The sequence below is a fragment of the Urtica dioica genome, chromosome 9, assembly GCF_054948205.1.
Source record: "Urtica dioica subsp. dioica isolate 48M chromosome 9, U.dioica_male_clone48M_v1_H2, whole genome shotgun sequence".
In the NCBI taxonomy this organism is placed as follows: domain Eukaryota; kingdom Viridiplantae; phylum Streptophyta; class Magnoliopsida; order Rosales; family Urticaceae; genus Urtica; species Urtica dioica.
The window spans coordinates 7,060,306-7,079,467 of record NC_142764.1 but is presented as its reverse complement, the minus strand read 5'-3'; the positions used below and the strand labels follow the sequence as shown (position 1 = coordinate 7,079,467).

The 19,162-nt window shown below is 41.4% G+C and overlaps 1 protein-coding gene across 1 annotated transcript in view; it reads right to left on the bottom strand.

Annotated features, from left to right (window-relative positions):
- Positions 1-354: 354 nt before the first annotated feature.
- LOC149384750 (uncharacterized) overlaps positions 355-19,162 on the bottom strand; it is a 36,110-nt gene continuing 17,302 nt past the window's right edge. The window contains exons 6-7 of the mRNA XM_089626151.1: positions 570-867; positions 355-454 (exon numbers count right to left, since the gene is read on the bottom strand). Of these exons, the coding sequence (XP_089482277.1) occupies positions 355-454; positions 570-867 (398 nt within the window). The remainder of the gene's footprint in view (positions 455-569; positions 868-19,162) is intronic.

The window sequence follows — 19,162 nt, the reverse complement described above, 5'->3', positions numbered from 1 at the left end:
GCCCAGTACTATGAAATGATTTCTCGGTACTTCAAGGAAGATGCATTTTTTGTCGCCCGCACTGCATTCTCATTTTCTGGCTTCGCCATCCTCTTGAGACGCGCGATCTCGGCCTTCGAGTCGTCGACCTCTTTTCGCTTCGCCAACATCGACGAGGAGAGTTTGGCATTCTCCACGGCCGGCTCTTCCTTCATCTTTGTCTCGGCGTAATACACCTTCGACCAGCTAGTGATCTTCGGTTTGGAGACGGCCATTATCATGCTTGACATCTTTCATCTACTTTATGATCTTCTTGGCGTACTCATCCTTCTTCGACTTTTTTGCCTCAAGGACCATCAGCTTCTCCTTCATCTGCTAGAGCTCGGCCTTGAGGGAGTCCGTACCAGCTTGCACTTTGGTGACCTTCTCGATCTTCTCTTCAGACTTGTTAACATGAGCCTCATACAATGTACGTCTGGGTTAAGCTCGCTGGTCATCTAAATATAACAAAAGGAAAAAAAAATCTTAAGTATGAAAATTAACTCACGAAAAACAAAAGTTCAATCCGAAATACTAATCCCGTGATGTACCCTACCATGAGCGTGTACCAGGCGGGTTCCTTGAGAACTGGGACTTTGGGTAGTGACAGCTCAGGATCGACAATCTGTCTGAGTATGCCAGTCGAGGAGAAAAGATCGTCTATTAGCATGTAATCTTGATTGTAGTGAAAGGTAACCCGATTTGCCATGTGTGCCTTTGAGGTGACTGAGATAGAGCCAGATTGACTGTCACCTCGAACGTACGAAGTGGTGCCGCCCTTTTTTTTCCTGGTGAGCTTGTCATTCTTGTCCTCTACTTCTTCTTCCTTATAATCTTCTTCCTTCTCTTCTTCAATATAGAATGATTTTGTGATAAATAAATATAATTATATATAATATATTAAAATGTTATAAGTTTTGGGGTCGTTTTTTATTTAGTTAAATTATTTTGATATTATTAAAATCCCACTCTGAAATGGAGTGAAATGGATAGTGAAATTCTATATTTGAAATTTCATTATTTCTCCACTGGGAAATGAAGATGCATTGAAGCAAGCACAATTTTATTTTGTAACTCATCGCTTTATTTTGGAGTGAATTGAAGATGTTATTAGAGTTCTTATTTTTTTAACAAATGCTCTTAAAGATCACTAGAAGCTTCAGTTGGTAGCACAGCAAGTATATTTATTTCTGCTTTTGGGCAATTATATTGTTCTCCGTCATATCACTTATATAATGCTCCGTTACTTTTGTATTGTATTTTCTCTTTTTCCATTTTCGGGTTTCCTACGAGGATAAATTGAAGGCACGTAATTGATGTTTTCTTTATCGAGGGGCGATAAAATTCTTGCAGACAATGTAAAGGAAATATGTATGGATTCTGCTCTCAATAATGTGTACAAAAGAGGAAGAGAATTGATGCTCTGATAGACGAAGATTGAGAATATGTGTGTAAAGTTCACTAATTGAAAAGCAAAACCTTAAAGCTAACTTCTCTACGTGATTGCATCAATGCCCTCAATGTTTAAATTATTCGCCGGAGAACATTTCTCTGATTGGACGGAATTATAAAGGTGTAGAAACTACACATATATCATTACCCACTCTTTTTTTATATAGAGTAATCACTTTTTTTTGCTACAGTAATATAAAAGTATTTTGCTTTCACATCACCACGTTAGTTGTCGGGTTAGAATTATTTCATTATTATTTTTTTTTTTGGCTTGAGAGATTAGATTTATGTTGGTGTTTATTCGAAGTTGATGTCAATCACATGACACATCTAAACGGTTTACGTTAAAATTTTAGCCGATATTTTTTAAAATTAAGAAAATAGTTCTAACTTAACACAAGGAGACGCATATGTCTTATTATGAAGACATAGACATAAATTGTAATGTTTTTTTTTTTAATATTTACATAATTAAACTATAATTTAATGAAAATAGTTGTTTCACTGATTCATATAGTATTAAGTTATATAGCCACACGGTTATAGTGAATTGGGATATAACTCACCTTTGGTTAATTTCTTGTAAATAGTCAAGTTAACTTATTAACAGATTAATAAAAGATTTATTTAACTCAGCCAAACATGTAAAAAAAAAGGTAGTTAAGAGGCTGCCACGTATGCAAGTTGGCTATTTATAAAGTATTTACCAAAGGTTGGCTAATTTACAATTCCTATCATTTAGCTGGCTTACGTAGCCAATTTTTTATTTTTTTATTCAATGTATATATAAGTTTTTAGGCTCTCTCTCGGTAATATCTTAAATACACAATTTTTTTTTCTTGGTGTGTAGCACTGCGATTTTTCTAAAAAAACTATGGATAAAAGTTATATCAACTTCTTAAAAAGTTGAAATTCTTAAATTACAAAAAATAAATGCAAACACAAACTGCTTCAAAAAGAAAATAAAAATAAGTGACAAACACAACTACTATAAAAGTTATTATATAAACTTTTTGGAGGATCTCAACTTTTCGAAATGAGTAGAAATATGAAGTTAAAAACCTTGAAATCACAAAAAAAAAAAAATGAAAGTAAAATCTTCAAAGTTATAAAAATGAAGACAAAAACTTTGAAAATAGATTATTCTGACATTAGTGATTTCGAAGTTTTTTGTCTTGATCTTTTTAATCGTTTCGAAGGTTCTGACTTCATATTTTTATTGATTTCAAAGATTTTACTTTCTTTTTTCTAGTGATTTTGAAGTTTTTTAAAAAATATTTTAGATGTTTTAACTACCTAAAAACTTAGTTTTTTTAAAGTGTTTAACATAAAACTTGATTTTCAAATATAAGGTAACATTAAACTTGATTTCTCAAGTTTCCTTTTAAGAAAACGTTCATTGTTGAACCGTATTATATATTTAAAAGAGCCTAAAATAAATAGCGGCAACGAGGATACACATATCTCGTTTTTTTTTTTTTTTTTTTTTTTTTTTTTTTTTATAGCAAAAACATTCGATCCTTTGATGACTAATAAATTTAAGTTTTGATGCTTATCACAATCGTAACATTACGATCTTGGAGACAACTTATAGTTTTGATATTATAAATATATAGTTCCTAGAAATGATAAATAAATATTCTATATACGCGTTGTCGTGGAACCTTATTTTACGTGTATGTGTTTTTATGCTAGTGGAAAGACAAGTTCAATTTATCCCATTTTGTTCCTAATCCCCATCATTCATGTCAAGCTAAACAGTTCATACACTGTAGGAATATATAGTAAACTCGTCATTATATATATTATACAAAGAGAGTAGCCCTAAATTACCTTTATTCATGTAAAATCCAAACTACTTTAGAATCTAATGAAACTAATTTGTGCGGCCTACAACGAGCGCGGACATTAAAATATTAAGTTTCTTTAAAATTATTTGCGAAACATTTATTATGCATATATTCATTGATTATGACCCCTGAAACATATATTAACAGTAACACTGGGGATTTATTTATACTTCCCTAGATAATTAGTAGTCTGTTTAAAAAACAAGTAGTAACCAGAAGAGCATGGTCTAACTGTAGTTGGTTTATTAGTGTGGTATCTGCCAAAAGATTAGGCAGAGATTGAAGGACAAATATATGGTAGACCGTATACATCAATAATCATCAAAAGTATTGTAATGTTTGTAACGGCTCAAGGAAAAAAGAATTTATGATATAATTAAGTACTTATAATATGAAAGTTATTAAGTACACCGTGAATAATCCAGTTTATCTAGGATGAAGGGAACATTATAATGTTTTAGATCCGATTTTTTATCAATGTGAAAAAATATAATCTTGACTAGAAAAATACAATAAAAGCTCAGAAGCAGCGGGCCAAATCTACGAACACTAGTACAAGAAGTGGAAAGTCGCCATGAAGTACATAAAATAAAATAAAAAGGACTCGTTCAACAACGGGACTCATTCCCGCCTTCAACGTTACTTTCTACGATGGAACTCAAACTCCGTCGTGAAAAGTAAAGAAAAAACATAACTATGGAAATAATTTCCTTCATGGAAAGGGACATGTCAGGACATTCCACAACGGGAAAAAAATTTCGTCGTGGAAAGTCCGCGCGTAAGTGACTTTTTATAGTAGTCGAAATCATTGCCCATGCCCAAAGCAAAAACCACAAACCGGGCCCACAAACTTCACAAACTGCCGTGGACACACCTTACGCTGAGCACACCTCATACCTTGAAGCCCCTGCCGCAAACTATAGTGGACCTCCTTCCACGCAGACCTCTCCCACTCCAAGACGCTCGAGTGCATTACCTACCACGGAAGTCCTCGGGCCAAGCCAGGAACTTCCTTTGCGCCACACAACTGATCAGGTGTTGGGGACCTCCTCGGGGCACTCAAGGCACAGAGAATTCTCCTATCGTGGATTCTAAGTGGGAGAGGACCCTAATTTCCTATTTGGCTCAAGCTGCTTCCAAGGTCTTACAAGCCTCTAAGCTCTTAGAATAAATACCTCATTTTTTACTTGCTTGAGATAAGTTATTTCAACTTAAAGAAACTCTGCATCACTCCCACCTTATTTTCTCTATAAAGGTTTTAGACTTCTCTCTTTATTCAGGTGACGAAGAGTCGAAAACCACTTTTGACAGAAAAAAGGCAACATGTTAGAGAATTTCACCATCACTCGATTCACATGCGGTCATAGGGTCTAACATTAGACCGAACTATGTGGTTTCCATTTTCAGCATTAACAACGAAATCTCATTGCAATTTTAGAGTTAATTGGTAATATTTCCTACGAATTCCGTTATAATTTATAAATGTGTGTGTTTATTGGAAACGCTTTCAAAGTTGGTGTTTTTTTTTTCTCCTAATAGATATAGAGGAAGGCTTTCATTCAGATCACATGTAAAATAGAAATACAGATACTGTTGTCTCTCGTTTTCGGACAACTATTTAGGAGCCCAAAGTGGTTAGACCCAAGGCCAGACCAAGTGGTCTCACTTCGGCTCGAGGGTTCCAGACTTGGTATCCCAAGTCGTCCCTTAGCTGTCGGTGATGTCTATCTCGTCCAAGCACCTGAAAAGATAAGAGAAGAGGTGTGAACTACAAAGGGGAAACAGAGGGGTTGCCTCTGTTGACCTCTCCGACGCTCAACATTAGTAGGATTGACGTGGATATAGAGGGTTTGAGTGTTTAGAGGCCGAGACTTAAGAGAAACGAGTGAGTTAAGAGTTCGACAACGTTTCAGTACTCACATTCGGATTACCTTTGGGAGATGGTGGACCTCTCTATTTATAGGCGACCAAGGGGTCATTGAGGCACCCCTTGGCCGAGAAGGATTTTGGGTTGGCCATTGGCCGAGGCAAGCTAGGGTCGGCCATTGGCCGAGGCAAGCCTAGGGTCGACCATTGGCCGAGGCAAGCCTTGGGTAGGCCAATGGCCGAGGCAAGCCTTGAGCCGACCATTGGCCGGGGCAAACCTTGGCCGGCCGGGAGACTGCCAGCCGGGAGTCGACCGGGCGGGCCTTGGCCGGCCGGCAGCAGGCCGGACGGGACTTGTCCGACCGGGAGTCGACCGGACGGGACTTGGCAGGCCGGGAGTTGGCCGGACGGGCCTTGGTAGGCCGAGGCAAGCCTTGGGCCGGCCAATGGCCGAGGCAAGCCGTTGGGCCGGCCATTGGCCGATGCAAGCCTTTGAGTCGGCCATTGGCCGAGGCAAGACTTGGGCCGGGAAATGGCCGAGGCAAGCCCTGAGCCGGCCATTGGCCGAGGCAAACCTTGGTCGGCCGGGAGGCTGCCGGCCGGGAGTCGACCGGGTAGGCCTTGGCCGACCGGGAGCTGGCCGGACGGGACTTGACCGGCCGGGAGTCGACCAGACGGGACTTGGCCGGACGGGAGTCGGCCGGACAGGCCTTGGTTGGCCGAGGCAAGCCTTGGGCTGGCCAGTGGCCGAGGCAAGCCTTTGGGCCGGCCATTCGCCAAGGCAAGCCTTAGGCCGGCCAATGGCCGAGGCAAGCCTTTGAGCTGGCCATTGACCGAGGCAACCCTTGGGCCGGCCAATGGCCGAGGCAAGCCTTGAGCCAGCCATTGGCCGAGGTAAACCTTGGCCGGCCGGGAGGCTGCCGGCCAGGAGTCGATCGGGCAGGCCTTGGCCGGCGGGGAGCTGGCTGGACTGGACTTGACCGGCCGGGAGTCGACCGGACGGGACTTGGCCGGCCGGGATGTTGGAATTGATCTAGGGTTTAAGAAAACGTTTAACGCTTCGTTAAGCGGCGGAATTTTAAAAAATTTCTTTTACAAGTAAAACAGTTTTTACTAACCTAGACAAAGAGCAAGCACATGTAAATAAAAACTAATATGAGCATAGAAGTTTACTAACCTTTTTAGACGCTTGAACATTGAGAAGCTTTTGGAAAAAGGTTGCAACGTTCGTCTCCCCTCGCAGCACGTCTCTCTTCCTTCCTCGGCAACTCGAGCAACCACGAAAGTTTCTATCACTAAATCACTCGAGAGAAAATGAATTAGTGTTTGGGCACTTTTAAACACTACGACTTAAGAACGAGTCTTGAAATCGCAGAGCTAAACACTAGGTCAAATGAGGACCTAGGTTCCAAAACAATAAAACGAAATTGACTAGAGAGAGAGAGAGAGGAGTTCGGCCAAGTTCTAGAGAGAGAGTCTCTCAAATCTCTTAAACTTGGATGAATGAAATGTGAGGAATGAGGCTCCTATTTATAGGAGAGGTCTCACCTTCAATAAGGTAGTTTCCTCTTCTATAGAATATCACATATTCATGAGCCAATTTCCCATTTTTCCTTCATAGAGTCACACAGCCAAGAAGGCATTCTAGAAGCCTTGATTTGTTTCCTATTTTGTTCCATGCCTTGCCTTTGACTCTCTCTTGGCCGAATATCCTCATGCATGCATGGGAAATTTGTTTCCTCTTTTTCTTTTGGCAAATATCTTGATACATTTATGCACAAAATATTATCTCTTTCTCTTGGGTATTTGGGCGCCCATTTCAGCTCTAGAAGGAGCTTCTAGAAGCTTCTTCATTTGTTCATGACAACATGAAAAAGGCCCATTAAGAATTTTCAATAAAATTCTTATGAAATGAAATTAATCCACAAGGACCAATGATCAAGTCATGGCCGAGTGTTATTGAGTCATCAAATGACATTGTCAAAAAAATTTATTGACATTCATTTCACCATATGTCTCAAAAGACAAAAATACCCTTTTGACTATTTTCGTTCTTGTTTTGACTTAGCTTCCAGTTTAACTCTTCCTAATCGATGTGATTCGTGACAGTGACCTCATGGATCCAAATGAACAAAGCTTGAGCTAAAATACTTGGATTCAAAAGTTCACAAACCTTTTCCAAGTTTAGCTTAATGTCAACTGACTCCACTAAAGAGTTGACACTGAAAATCTCTCGGTTCAAATGAATTTATTTTCTACTCAAGAATTCAACCTAATTGTAATGAGTGGATCCACAGAATATTATCAGTGTTTACCCTTCATGAATATCATTAGCTAGTCGGGATTTACAAAATTACCATTTTACCCTTCTAGTTATTTCCTCAACTCCTTTGTAGCTTGTGAATAAGTTAGAAACAATGTATTGACGAGGAGCTAACAAGTCACATTGTTTCATCCAAAAGAATCAAGACTCAATTTGGACACTGGCCAGTTCATTTATTCACACTCCAAGGAACAAAGCATGAGGTGATATACATTGCATTTCAGCAATCTTGTACATGAATTCCATATCTATGAGAACTTCACAAAGTTACTCATGACATTCTCACAACTTAGTACTTCACCAATAGGCCTTAATCGAAATCACACAGTGAGTCCGAACTCTGACTTTCTCAAATGAGAATACGTAATGTGTGAAATGGCATGTCTCATTTCACGATTAAGGTAAGCACGATGCAATTCATACGTAGTGACTTCGAGACATAAGATGTTAAATGGTTTGTTCTTATCTTGTCTCTAGAAGTGCACTGGTCAATTCAGTACCTTCGGAAGATACCTAGAAGAACTATAGAGTCTCCAACTCTCAATGCCTCATAACCAGACATCATAGATTCTTCTAACAATCATACTGAGGTCAATAGTCCTTTGACCCTTAGATTTCGAATGTATCGTTTTAAGAAAACTACGAAGAGTTTGTTCATGCGAATCTACATTTGTCTCTTCGTAAGTTGTTTAGTTTGTTTATGGACTAAAAGACTAAGGTTTTATCATAAAAGTTCACGATCTCTCGAATCAAATGGTATTTCCTCTCAATATGCTTAGAGCGCTTATGGCTTCAAGGTTCCTTTGAGTTAGCGACAGCCCCACTATTATCACAATAAAGGGTCATGGGCTCGTCGACGTTTGGAACAACTTCCAAATACTTAAGGAATTTTCTAAGCCATACAGCCTCTTTGGATGCTTCACAAGCAGCCACATATTCTGCTTCCATTGTGGAGTCAGCAATGCAAGATTGCTTAATACTCAGCTCCACCATTAAGGATGAACACAGATTCCGAAGTGGATTTCCTGGAATCCTTATCCGCTTGAAAATCGGAGTCGGTATATCCCGTCATAGTCAGGTCAGTACCTGAGTATTTAAGCATCAAGTTCCTAGTTCTTCGAAGATACTTAAGAACATGCTTAACAGCAATCCAGTGTTCGGGTCCAGGGTTGGATTGGAAACGGCTAACTACGCCCACGGCGAAACAGATGTCAGGTCTAGTGCAAAGCATAGCATACATGAGGCTTCCTTCGGCAGAGGCGTAAGGAATTTTCCTCATGTCTTCAATCTCTTGTGCAGTCTTGGGAGACTGGTCCTTAGAGAGTGAAACTCCATGCCTAAAGGGTGTTTGGCCCTTCTTGGAGTTTTGCATCGAGAAGCGATCCATCACCTTATCAATATAAGATGCTTGAGAGAGCGACAGGGTCCAGTTTTTCCTATCTCGAAAGATTTGGATTCCCAGAATGTACGCGGCTTCTCGTAGATCCTTCATATCGAATTGCTTTGCCAGCCAGACCTTAACCTCAGATAACTTACCCACGTCATTACCAATGAGTAGTATATCATCGACATATAGTACTAGAAACACAACTTTGCCTTCGTGTATTAACTTGTAAACACAAGGCTCATCTATTGACTGTTCAAAGCCGAAGCCTTTTACAGTTTCATCGAATCTAATATTCCATGACCTAGATGCTTGCTTTAGTCCATAAATGGACTTAAGTAACTCACAAACTTTGGTCTCTTGACCTTTATCCACGAAACCGTCTGGTTGAGCCATGTAAATGCGCTCGTCAAAATTACGATTCATGAAGGCTGTCTTGATATCCATTTGCCAGATCTCATAGTCGAGAGCTGCAGCTATGGATAGGAGTATGCGGATGGATTTAAGCATCGCTACTGGCGAGAAGGTTTCTTCATAGTCAATCCCTTCTTGTTGGGTATAACCATTCGCCACAAGTCGTGCTTTGAACGTCTCGACGTTCCCATCAGGACCCATTTTCTTCGTGTATATCCCCTTACACCCTACGGGTTTAATCCCTTCAGGAAGGTCTAAAAGTTTCCAGACTTTGTTGACATACATCGAGTGCATTTCAACATTCATGGCGTCAAGCCAATGGTTTGATTCAGAACAAGCCATCGCTTGGCTATAGGAAACAGGATCATCCATGTCAGAGACGGCTACGAGAGAGTCTCCATAAGACATGTACCTGCCAGGCTTTTGAGTAGCCCTCTCACTACGTCGAAGTACTACTTGACGAGATTCTGATGAGTTAGGTTGTGTTTCAGTTGGGGTAAGAACAGTTCTTACAGATGAGGTAGAAGCTTCCTCACCCAACTTTTCTTCAAGCACAATTTTGCTTCCAGGTTTTGCATCCTTCATAAAGTCCTCCTCAAGGAAACGAGCATTCGTGCTAACGAAAGTCTTATCGTCCTCGGGACTATAGAAAATGAAACCTTTGGTTTCCTTTGGATATCCCACAAACAGGCACAATTCTGACCTACTAGCCAACTTGCTAGTCTTTTGCCTTAGCACATGTGCAGGGCAACCCCAAATTCGGATGTGGCCCAAACTTACTTTACGGCCAGTCCATCTTTCATAAGGAGTACTAGGAATCGTTTTAGACGGAACTTGGTTCAGAATGTAAGCGGCTGTTTCGAGGGCATATCCCCAAAAGGAAAGAGGGAGTGATGAGTAACTCATCATTGATCCAACCATCTCCATAAGAGTTCGGTTTCTTCTCTCTGACACTCCGTTTTGTTGAGGTGTGCTAGGTGTGGTAAGCTGATAAGTGATACCTTCTTCTTTAAGAAAGTCATCAAACTCTCCAGACATATACTCACCACCTCGATCAGATCGAAGGGTTTTGATCACTTTGCCAGTTTGCTTTTCCACTAAAGCCCTAAAGACCTTAAATACGTTAAAGGTCTCGGATTTGTGTTTTAGCAAATAGACAAAACTATATCGAAAGTAATCATCAGTGAATGTAACGAAGTATTCGTATCCACCACGTGCCTGTTGACTGAGCGGACCACATACATCAGAATGTACTAGTTCCAGCAGCTCAGTGGCTCTTCGACCCTTATCAGAGAAAGGTCTCTTGGTCATTTTTCCTTCTATGAAGGATTCACAAGTAGGTAGTGAACCTATTGCAGAGGCTTGGAGTGGACCATCCCTCACAAGTCTCTTAATCCTATCTAGACTGATATGACCAAGTCTTAAGTGCCAGAGGTATGTTGATTTTGCTAGATCGGAGGATTCAAAAAGTTTGATCCTCTTTGGCTCCCTAACTAGATCGTTATCTATTTCGGTGTCTAAAAGAGAAGGTTGAGTGGGATAGATGTAGAAAAAAGCATTCTTCATACACGCATCAGTGACAAAAGAATTATCAGGAAACGAAATACGAATTCCATTCTTAATGAACTTTAAACAATAATCTTGCTCACGAAGACGAGCAACAGATATTAAGTTCTTTCCAAAGGAAGGACTGAAATAAACATTATTCAAGTTTAAAGTACGGTCTTCAAAAGACAGCGTCACAGATTCCACAGCCTTCGCAGACACCAGGCTCCCATCACCCCATTTGAAGCAGAACTCGCCTTCCTCTAAGCTTTTGGTTTTCTTAAAACCATTCAAGGAACAACAAATATGGTTTGTAGCAGCGGAGTCAAGAATCCACGTTGATACATTATCAGCTACTAAGCATGCTTCAGTAACTAGTACAATACTATGTTCCTTTGCTTTGAGATAGGCATGACAGTTCTTTTTATCGGCCTTGTGAGGTCTCTTCTCAGTTCCAGAGGCGGAGGCTTCATGCTCCGTAGCATGTGCCTCTCCTTTATTCCTCCTTCTCTTAGTGAGACCTACAGCAGTGTGAAGTTCCATCATAAGCTTGGTAACAGTGTACTCTAGCTTTTTTATGGAGTAGTTCATCTTGGAGGTATCAAGAGATGCGGGGAGAGTTTCTAAGATCATATCTATGACATTCTTCCCATCAATCTCAGATCCTAGGATTTCCATTTTACTCAGATGACTAATGATCAATATCATAAAGTCTCCAACAGGAGTCCTAGCCTTCATGCGACAGTTCATAAACTGTCGGACTGCTTTTTGCCTTGCTTGACGCCTTTGCCCTCCAAACATCTCATGGAGATTGGTGAGCATGTCGGCGGAAGTCTCGATGTCACGATGTTGTCGTTGCAACACATTGTTCATTGACGCTAAGATATAGCATCTCACAATCTCATCGGAGCAGAGCCAGGCCGCCAAGGCGTCTTTGTCCTCTTGAGTTGAATCATTATTCGTCAGAGGAGGACACGGGGTGGTGAGTACCCATTTGTGCTTGGTAAGGATTATGTCGAGGTTATGTTTCGAATCTACGCAGTTTTTGTTTTCGAGTTTGTTCGAGGAAAGGATTAACGAGAGAAGGTTGAGACACATATTGCCTATATAAGTTGAAACAAGTTTATGATTAGTCTTTGGTTTAGGATTTAAGTTTGTTTAAGACTTTATAAAATCCAAAGGTGTTATAAACCAAACGATAATTTACTCCTTCGAGGGAAGGCCGCAAAAAATCTCCATTTATAAGTAAATGACACATCATTAATGCTTAGCCAAGATGTCAATACACCATTTTTGACTAGCCACCTTGTAAATTGATTTGATCACTCACATCCTTTCGCAGGGCCTCGAGGGAGGATTACTAGGGATTGAGTCTAAGTGTGTAACTAACCACTTAGTCCAAAAGATTGACTTTGAAAAACAATCCGCCGAGGGGAGGTCTTGTCTCATTGTCTTACTTTCGGATTTAGCTCATAGAGCAATGATCAGTGCAAAGCGCCCTTGAGTACTCTCATTTAAGAGAGGGCCACGAGGGTGACTCTTAGTCTAGCGACAATTGCACTTTTCATTAGTGTTGGGGATCGTGGGTTACAAACAACAAGTATAACCCTCCCACTTAGTTTTTGGAGTTGGTTCATCGACTCTTGTAAGTTCGGAAACGGATTTCCTAGTTAGAGAGCGACAGAGCGGACAACTAGAAGAGAATCCTAGATCATCATGTTCAGAGCAGTGTTAGTGCATAAATGCACAAGGTACATACTCGATCTTTTCCTATTTTCTATTTCGGGAAAGTGCGTGAGGGAAGTGTGATCTTCAACTCACTCGAACACTTGAAAGTTTGAGATTACACATCTTTTTTATTTTTCGGCTTGTCTACAAGGAGACCTCCCACTCAAATTTTCAAGAGCATATAGATTTTGAACATATGTGATATAGATATAGTTTTGAAAACATTTTGAAAAATTATTTGATTTGGATGACAAAATATTTTTTCAAGTTTGAAAGTGAAAACGGTTTTTCAAAATTCAAACTAGTTTTGTAAAAATTCAATTTCAATTAAACTTTCAAAAATGAAAACATTTTAATCTTACACATCATGTTTATAATCTTATGGAAAACATTTTTGCTCAAGAAATTTTTCTCATTAGAGTTCTATAACTCATGGTAGTGGGGTTGAAAATCCGGAATTCTAAAAAACTGGAGTTTCGGAACAGCCGCGCACCTCGGAGTAAAATCGCCATAACTTGCGGCTCCGATGTCCATTTGACCTGAAACCGGTGGCATTGGACAGAGGACAGACAGAGCTTTAATTTGATTAAAGAATCATTAAATTTAGATTTCGGAGCAGAGATTTATGCCACTTTTACTTCGGGTTTTAGTCCAGCTCGAAGAAAAAAAAAATTAAAGCTTGGTCCTTTTTAGATGCGAAAAAGAATCGAGTGTAACGGAACGTTTTATGAAGGTTGTTAAAGCTTTTATTTGTGTTTTATTAGAAAGGTAACAACAAGGTATAAAATAAATAAAACAAGCATAAAACGATTCAAGTAAAAATAAGAAACTAGTAAGACAAGAAAACTAGTCACAAATTTTTACTCGAAATTTCTCAAACCCTTAAAATACGTTTTTCAATATAAAAAATTAAAAACTTTTAGAACTGATTCTAATGTGTTTTAAAAACATCCCAAACTCATAGAAAAACAACATGATATTTAATTTAAAGGCAAGAGCAATAAATTAAAAAAAATCTAAGAAAACAATTCTAACTTGTCACAAAATTAGTAAACTTTCAAAAACGATTTTCAAGCTCATATTTTTAAATACATGTACATGCTAATCTTTGACCATAGCTCTGATACCATTTTTTGGAATTGATCTAGGGTTTAAGAAAAAATTTAACGCTTCGCAAAGCGGCGGAATTTTAAAAAATTTCTTTTCAAGTAAAAACAGTTTTTTACTAACCTAGACAAAGAGCAAGTACATATAAATAAAAACTATTATGAGCTAAGAAGTTTACTAACCTTTCTTGAAGCTTGAACTTTGAGAAGCTTTTGGAAAGTTGCAACGCTCGTCTCCTCGCAGCACGTCTCTCTTTCTTTCCTCGGCAACTCGAGCAACCACGATAGTTTCTATCATTAAATCACTCGAAATAAAAGGAATCAGTGAGTGGACACTTTTAAACACTACGACTTAAGAACGAGTCTTGAAGTCGCAGAGCTAAACTCTAGGTCAAATGAGGACCTAGGTGCCAAAACAATAAAACGAAATTGACTAGAGAGAGAGAGGAGAGGGGCGGCCAAGGTTCTAGAGAGAGAGAGTCTCTCAAATCTCTAAAACTTTGGAATGAATAAAATGAAGGGAATGAGGCCTCTATTTATAGGGGAGGGATCACCTTCAATAAGGTAGTTTCCTTTTCTCTATTGAATATCACATATTCATGAGAAAATCCCTTGTTTCCTCTTTCTCACTTGGGCGTCCATGACCTTCTAGAAAGGCTTGGATTTGTTTCCTCTTTTGTTCCCTTCCTTACTAGGCCGAAATTCCTTGTTCCTCTTAGAGGAAATTTGTTTCCTCTTTTTCTTTTGGCAAGTATCTTGATACATTTATGCACAAAATATTCTCTCTTTCTCTTGGGTATTTGGGCGCCCATTATGTCTCTAGAAGGAGCTTCTAGAAGCTTCTTCATTTGTTCATGACAACATGAGAAAAGCCCATTAAGAATTTTCAATAAAATTCTTATGAAATGAAATTAATTCACAAGGCCCAATGATCAAGTCATGGCCGAGTGACATTAAGTCATCAAATGAACTTGTCAAAAAATTTATTGACATTCATTTCATCATTTGTCTCAAAAGACAAAAATACCCTTTTGACTATTTTCGTTCTTGTTTTGACTTAGCTTCCAGTTTAACTCTTCCTAATCGATGTGATTCGTGACAGTGACCTCATGGATCCAAATGAACAAAGCTTGAGCTAAAATACTTGGATTCAAAAGTTCACAAACCTTTTCCAAGTTTAGCTTAATGTCAACTGACTCCACTAAAGAGTTGACACTGAAAATCTCTCGGTTCAAATGAATTTATTTTCTACTCAAGAATTCAACCTAATTGTAATGAGTGGATCCACAGAATATTATCAGTGTTTACCCTTCATGAATATCATTAGCTAGTCGGGATTTACAAAATTACCATTTTACCCTTCTAGTTATTTCCTCAACTCCTTTGTAGCTTGTGAATAAGTTAGAAACAATGTATTGACGAGGAGCTAACAAGTCACATTGTTTCATCCAAAAGAATCAAGACTCAATTTGGACACTGGCCAGTTCATTTATTCACACTCCAAGGAACAAAGCATGAGGTGATATACATTGCATTTCAGCAATCTTGTACATGAATTCCATATCTATGAGAACTTCACAAAGTTACTCATGACATTCTCACAGCTTAGTACTTCACCAATAGGCCTTGTTCGGAATCACATAGTGAGTCCGAACTCTGACTTTCTCAAATGAGAATACTAAGGTGTGAAATGACATGTCTCATTTCAGGATTAAGGTAAGCACGATGCAATTCATACGTAGTGACTTCGAGACATAAGAGGTTAAATGGTTTGTTCTTATTTTGTCTCTAGAAGTGCACTGATCAATTCAGTACCTTCGGAAGATACCTAGAAGAACTATAGAGTCTCCAACTCTCAATGCCTCATAACCAAACATCATAGATTCTTCTAACAATCATACTAAGGTCAATAGTCCTTTGACCCTTAGATTGCGAATATATCATTTTAAGCAAACTACGAAGAGTTTGTTCATGCAAATCTACATTTGTCTCTTCGTAAGTTGTTTAGTTTGTTTATGGACTAAAGAAGCTTCAAACAAGGAAGATTGAATGAACATTTCAACTTTTTATTAATGAATAAGCAATTACAAGCAAGAGTCTTCATGAGACTTTATTACATCAAATGTAGAATATAAAGATTACAACTCTTCTTGTGGGCACCATTGACAACAAGCTTACCGCTGACTGGTGAATCAGGAAGTTGTGTATTTTCGACACGAGGACTTTCAAGTCGATTCATGGGTTTTGCGACTCAACTCGAGGAATAGACTCGACTCGAGGAGTTACACGTAAGGTCGACACGAGGGCTAGTCATGTGTAGAGTTGGCACGAAGACTTATCAGTCGACTCGTGGACTCGAAACTCAACTCGAGGAGTGATCTCAACTCGAGGAGTCGTGAAGAGTTGGCACGAAGGCTTATCAGCCAACTCGTGGACTCGGTATTTGACTCGAGGAGTGAACTCAACTCGAGGAGTCATGTAGAGTCAGCACGAGGAGTAGTTAGTCGACTCGTGGACTCGGGACTCAACCCGAGGAGTGAACTCAACTCGAGGAGTGAACTCAACTCGAGGAGTCATGTAGAGTCGGCACAAGGAGTAGTTAGTCGACTCGTAGATTCGGTACTCGACTCGAGGAGTGAACTCAACTCGAGGAACCATGTAGAGTTGGCACGAGGAGTAGTTAGTCGACTCGTGGACTCGGTATTCGACTCGAGGAGTGAACTCAACTCGAGGAGTCGTGTAGAGTTGGCACGAGGAGTAGTTAGTCGACTCGTGGACTCAGTATTCGACTCGAGGAGTGAACTCAACTCGAGGAGTCATGTAGAGTCGGCACGAGTAGTAGTTAGTCGAGTCGTGGACTCGGTATTCGAATCGAGGAGTGAACTCAACTCGAGGAGTCATGTAGAGTCGGCACGAGGAGTAGTTATTCGCCTCGTGGACTCGGGACTCAACCCAAGGAGTGAACTCAACTCGAGGAGTAAACTCAACTCGAGGAGTCATGTAGAGTCGGCACGAGGAGTAGTTAGTCGACTCGTGGACTCGGGACTCAACCCGAGGAGTGAACTCAACTCGAGGAGTGAAATCAACTCGGGGAGTCATGTAGAGTTGGCACGAGGAGTAGTTAGTCGACTCGTGGACTCGGGACCCAACCCGAGGAGTGAGCTCAACTCGAGGAGTCATGTAGAGTCAGCACGAGGAGTAGTTAGTCGACTCGTGGACTCGGTACTCGACTCAAGGAGTGAACTCAACTCGAGTAGTCGTGTGAAGAGTTAGCACGAGGACTTAGCAGTCGACTCGTGGACTCGAAGCTCAACTCGAGGAGTAAACTCAACTCGAGGAGTCGTGTGAAGAGTCAGCACGAGGACTTAGCAGTTGACTCGTGGACTCGAAGCTCAACTCGAGGAGTCGTGTGAATAGGCAGCACGAGGACTTAGCAGTCGACTCGTGGACTCGAAGCTCAACTCGAGGAGTGAACTTATCTCGAGGAGTCGTGTGAAGAGTCAGCACGAGGACTTAGCAGTCGACTCGTGGACTCGAAGCTCAACTCGAGGAGTAAACTCAACTCGAGGAGTCGTGTGAAGAGTCAGCACGAGGACTTAGCAGTTGACTCGTGGACTCGAAGCTCAACTCGAGGAGTCGTGTGAATAGGCAGCACGAGGACTTAGCAGTCGACTCGTGGACTCGAAGCTCAACTCGAGGAGTGAACTTATCTCGAGGAGTCGTGTGAAGAGTCAGCACGAGGACTTAGCAGTCGACTCGTGGACTCGAAGCTCAACTTGAGGAGTGAACTTATCTCGAGGAGTCGTGTGAAGAGTTAGCACGAGGACTTAGCAGTCGACTCGTGGACTCAAAGCTCAACTCGAGGAGTGAACTCAACTCGAGGAGTCGTGTGAAGAGTTTGCACGAGGACTTAGCAGTCGACTCGTGAACTCGAAGCTCAACTCGAGGAGTGAACTCAACTCGAGGAATCGCGTGCAGATTGTTTCTCTTCGGGACCTCCGGCCTAACCATCGGCCCCTTGAGACTTTGTAATACTTTTATTTTTTTGTTTTTGAGTTGCTTTGATTGAGTGTTGTTCCCTATTAGCCCCCCGAGTTTCTTGCGTTTGTGAGACGAAAAGCAGGAAACTCTCGTGCAGGGGATATACAATAATATGTCACAATAGGTAGCGCAATTTTTATTGTAATAAGGAGGTCGTTACAGCTTGCCATGGCACATGGCCTTCTTAGGAAAAAGAAAACAACATGCTTGAAATAAAGCGATTACAAGTTCAGGCATGAATTTAATGGCAAAAACTGTGTCGGTCGCAGCGGCACATTGTGCGAGCTTGTTCTTTAGTAGACGTCTCATTCCCTTTGACGAGTCGGGCGCTAAGTCAAGGAATCAATTTGCTTCCTAAGCTGGTAACATTCGGTCGTCGCGTGTCCGTGGTCTCGGTGACACTCACATTCTTTGCTCCTATCCCGCGTTGCGGGGTCCTTCTTCATTGGAGGCGGAGATCCCAGCTTCTCTCTGTGTAAGCTCAGGATCTTGTCGGGTGTTGCGCTGAGAGGGACGAAGGATTGCTTCGAGGCTGGAGAAGGATGGTCATTAGGGACTTGACCATTTCTACGCCTTTCCCTTCGCGAGTCGAGACCGGTGGCCGGTGCCATGAGTGTGGCGACTCGTTTCTTGTTGGATGCTTGATTAACAGCATTGGGTGGTTGGTGTCCCGAGATGACTTCTCTTGTGATCTCGCGTCGGGTGTTGAGTTTATCCCTCAAGTCACTCCCATGAGATTCCCTTCGAGAATTGAGACGGTCTCTCAAGTCTCCACTGGCCGAATTGAGGCGGTCTCGGAGGTCTCCGTTGGCCGTTCCTATCACCCTTGGCAAGGGTATGTCATTCAGGCGACACCCCCGACAGATGCCGCGATCATCGACGTCGTCGTCTCTACAAGGGTTTTGGACGCAAATGGTGAGCTTGGAGCGTCCCCTTCGGGACCTTGAGATTGAGCGTCCTCGAATATTGCTCGATCTTTGTCTTGATGTGGTCTCTCGAGGGTGTCCCCTCGAGGGTGCACATGTTTGTTCACTCGACGGTTGATGTTTCGACGTGGTTGCCTGAGAGAGTCTCCTCGAAGGCGTGCGTGCGCGTTCACTTTCGTGAATAGCGGGGTCGAGGTTGGCGTCGTCGATTTTTTATCTTGCCACGTTGTTGGGGTCTCTCTGGTCGTGGTTGACGTGGTCCTTGATGCCGTAGCTAAGGAGGTCAGCGATAAGCGCACCGTCGACGCCGGGGCGGTCTAGGAGCTCGGCAAGCCCTCGAGCTGTGTCCTCTCGGAGCATGGCCTCGAGGTCATTTGCCGGGTCTTGGGGCTGGCTCTCGTTGTCACGAGGTTGCCCTCCTAGACGATGTGCTAGGTTTCTGAGGCCGTACCCCAAGCTAGTCGCTTGGGTGCCCACGGAGGTGGCCAGTTGGTGACTCATCTATCGAG